The 3,662-nt window shown below is 49.3% G+C and overlaps 1 protein-coding gene across 1 annotated transcript; it reads left to right on the top strand.

The window, feature by feature from the left end:
* Positions 1-1,464: 1,464 nt before the first annotated feature.
* LOC124647771 (cyclin-P4-1-like) lies at positions 1,465-2,858 on the top strand. Its single transcript, XM_047187651.1, has 3 exons — positions 1,465-1,572; positions 1,630-1,880; positions 2,558-2,858. The coding sequence occupies exons 1-3, from the start codon at positions 1,465-1,467 to the stop codon at positions 2,856-2,858; spliced, it is 660 nt and encodes a 219-aa protein (XP_047043607.1).
* Positions 2,859-3,662: the final 804 nt, after the last annotated feature.

A 3,662-nucleotide genomic window follows, 5' to 3' on the forward strand; every position in this document is an offset into this window, starting at 1 on the left:
TGCTTGTGATGATGTGGTGCGGGCGGGGGAGAGTGTTGTGTGGAGAGGGTCAAGGTTTTCCTCTGGAGAGTCTGCGACCGAGTATATTTTGAGAGTTGGCCAACACGAAGCCTCTAAAAGAAGGGATCCTTTGATTCATAGGATAGGAAAAACATATGAATAGAAAAAGTATAGGATTTGGATGTCATGCCTACTTGAATACTATGAGAATATGAATTTTTTTATTGTAGTAAAAGAATTTTTCATGAGGTATGGGCTAATATTTTTTCCCTATAAGATTAACACTAAAAGATTCCTATAGTGCATCTCTTTTCTATAAAATATGTTCCTATGAATGAAATAACCTATGTAGAAAATTTTCCTATAGGATTCGAATCCTACACAATTCCTATACAAATTAGGAGCCCGCTGAGTATTTTTTTGGGTCCACTTTAGCCTCTTAAAACCAACTTTTTAGTGCTCTAAACCTTTGTAGGGGATTGGCTAGAGATGCACTTGTACTTAATGAAACGAAAATAGCGCATAACAAATATCTCTTTGATGAAGAAAAAAAGATGTGGTACAGAAAAAAAAAGGAAAAAAAAGAAATGATGATTGGTGCTGGAACCACATGCATGCATGGTGGTCCGACGTGAGGAGCAACGTGCGCGGCCTAGCTGTCTCTCGGTGACCGAATCGGATGTACTGCTCCCCACACAGTCACAGACATGTCAGATTCCGATGCTTCCCCCTGAAATAAATTACTACGTGCCCAGGCGTTTTCTACCCTCCGGCAATCGCACTCGACACTCGCGTGACAGTACGACACACATGCTCCTGTTCCAGCTGCAGAGTACGTTACGTCGCTTAGTTAATTACCATCTCAAATCGACACCAGACAAATATCGATCGGTCCGCAGTGAAATCCACGTAGTAGAAGAAGGTAAAAATCAATGAAATTAGTTACAGTTGCAGACGTTTGGTCGTTGATTAGGCGAGCAGGAGCAGTCGCTGGGCACGTACGTTGCACGCCGTCGCCAAATTTTCGCCGGTTGCGGCAGATACACGATGGACCGGCCGAGCTTGGCGTGCGAAATGCCCAACTATCGTGGAATTGGAGTGGAGAATTTGAGATGAGATACAGCAGACGGATCAGCTTGGCATGGATCGTCGTCGACGGCACGACGGAGACTGACCTACCACAACCTGCACGATCTGGAGTTACAGCAGAGCAAGAGCAATTTCACGGCAGATGGATGCAGGTGCCGCTACGCTATGGACGCCGCCGCCGACAAAATCCACCTGTACAGACGTGCAGCAGAGGCCAGCAGAGCGTGAATTCTCCCCTCCTCGCGTTTAACTTTCCCACCCTTTATAACCACCACCACCTCCCACTCCCACCTCACCTCCCGCCCTATCTCACCTCCAGCTAGCTCCGACAAAGCCCAGCCGACCGACGGATCGATCGCCGTGGTAGCTGCGACGATGGTGACGGTGGCGGGGGGCGAGGACCAGGAAGCGGTGCCGCGGGTGGTCTCGATCCTGTCGGCGCTGTTGGAGCGCGTGGCGGAGCGCAACGACGTCGTCGCGGCGGTGGAGCGGCGCATACGGGAGGAGGATGAGCACGACGTCGATGACGACCAAGAAGAGGATGCCAAGAAGACCAAGAAGAAGAAGGCGGTGTCGGCGTTCCAGGGGCTGACGAAGCCGGCCATCTCCGTCGGCGGGTACCTGGAGCGCATCTTCCGGTTCGCCGGCTGCAGCCCGTCCTGCTACGTCGTCGCCTACATCTACCTCGACCGCTTCCTGCGCCGCCGCCCGGCCCTCGCCGTCGACTCCTTCAACGTCCACCGCCTCCTCATCACCTCCGTCCTCACCGCCGTCAAGTTCGTCGACGACATGTAAGTTTCATCATCCACCCAATTATATTTTGGTTGGTCCGTGTGATCTTAGCAACTTCTTTAGTCTAACAACCTGCGTTCTTTTAGAGTTCTGAAACTTCCAAATTATATACAACCTGCATTCATCTTGTTGTAGCTAGCTAGTGAGATCAACTTGACCTGCCGGATAAACTGATCCACAATTCAGGCGGTTAAGTGCAGCATGATCACATAATTGAGGTGGTTAATTTGCAGTACAGTAGAGCTTTGGCTCTGATCTGATCTGACTTCGCGATCCCCTCTGTCTTGCCTAGCACACACGGCCTCACGGACCCCCACTGTGTGCCAGCCATGTGGGCCCGGGCCTCTTATCTTTTTAAATCTCCACACCATTGTTTTTCCAACTGGCATGCCACCAACCAAGGCCGAGCTAGCCTTGCCATTTTTAGCTGGTCACGAGGACAGCTGTCCAGTGTACTTCGAGGTCTATGCCAATTGCCGCCACCGCAATTCACCGTTGCTATGTATCCAAGTCATTTCTCTATCTTAGAGTAGAGCGTCGCCATCAAAATAAAGTTGTTGTTGTTGTCGATTATGCATCGTCGATGCGCAAAGCTTTTGCGTGCTGTCGAAAAAATCATAGTTATCATGATTTACTTATTGATTGATATTGACGTTTGTGGAAAATTGCAATGCAGATGCTACAACAACGCCTACTTCGCGAGGGTGGGAGGGATCAGCCTGATGGAGATGAACTACCTGGAGGTGGACTTCCTCTTCGGCGTCGCCTTCGACCTCAACGTCACGCCGGCCACCTTCGCCTCCTACTGCTCCGTGCTGCAGACCGAGATGGCCTACCTCGAGCACCCGCCGCCGTCACCCATCGACGCCGTCTCCCCCCGCTTGATGCAGCACTACTTGCCGGAGCAGGATCAAGTCGACGCCACCGCTGCCACGAGTTGCCACCGCCACAAGCAGCAGCTGCAGCTCACTGTCTGATCCATCGATCGAGCTCTTATTTCTTCTTTCTTCTTCTTCTTTTTTGTCCTTGCGGTGTCAGCTCTCTTGGCCTCTCTCTCTTTTTTTCACCGTTCTTGGTACATAGGTGTTGGTTAGTTAGGGCAGATTTCGCCATTGTTGGAAGGATGATCAATCATGAATGGAAGCACGGATCGGATTGGGATTGTGCCCCATTGTTTAAGCGGATGCTGCTAACCTGTGTGCATGTGAGTCACAGCACACAGCCACTGCGTGCTTTGCTTGCCTTGCTTTCTTTCCCTGCTTTTCTTTCCCCCTTTCTGGATCAAATTATTCTCCGAAAAAGGTTAACTTGCTAGGATTAGATGGAAGGATTGGACATCGTGGGATGGTGGAGATTGGAGCACAGTCGGGTTACTGCTAAGAACATGGCATGTTTCTTGCTTACTATGCGTTGCAGTGATATATGCAGTGTTGGGACAAAATTGGCTTCACCCGAATGTTACAGAAAATGACGGGACATGGAAAAATAATTCCCAAACGGGTAGGAACTCTGAATATAGTATGAGAGCCGTTTGAAATGACAGTCTGCTTTCTGGCTGAAATTGGTTTCTGGCGCAGCAGGCTCAACTGTCAGTGACAGATTCAGATACCCTAATAAGAAACAGCTTCAGTCAGAAGGTGTCACTAGCCAGGGACATACATGAATTTCCATTAATGAAAGCATCAATGTTTCTTATTAAGCGTTTTTCAAAATGACAGTAAACAATATTTGGACTTCCGTTCCCTCTTTGCAGGGACAAAGAAGTAATCACATACAGTTCC

The sequence above is a fragment of the Lolium rigidum genome, chromosome 4, assembly GCF_022539505.1.
Source record: "Lolium rigidum isolate FL_2022 chromosome 4, APGP_CSIRO_Lrig_0.1, whole genome shotgun sequence".
NCBI classification, from domain to species: Eukaryota; Viridiplantae; Streptophyta; class Magnoliopsida; order Poales; family Poaceae; genus Lolium; species Lolium rigidum.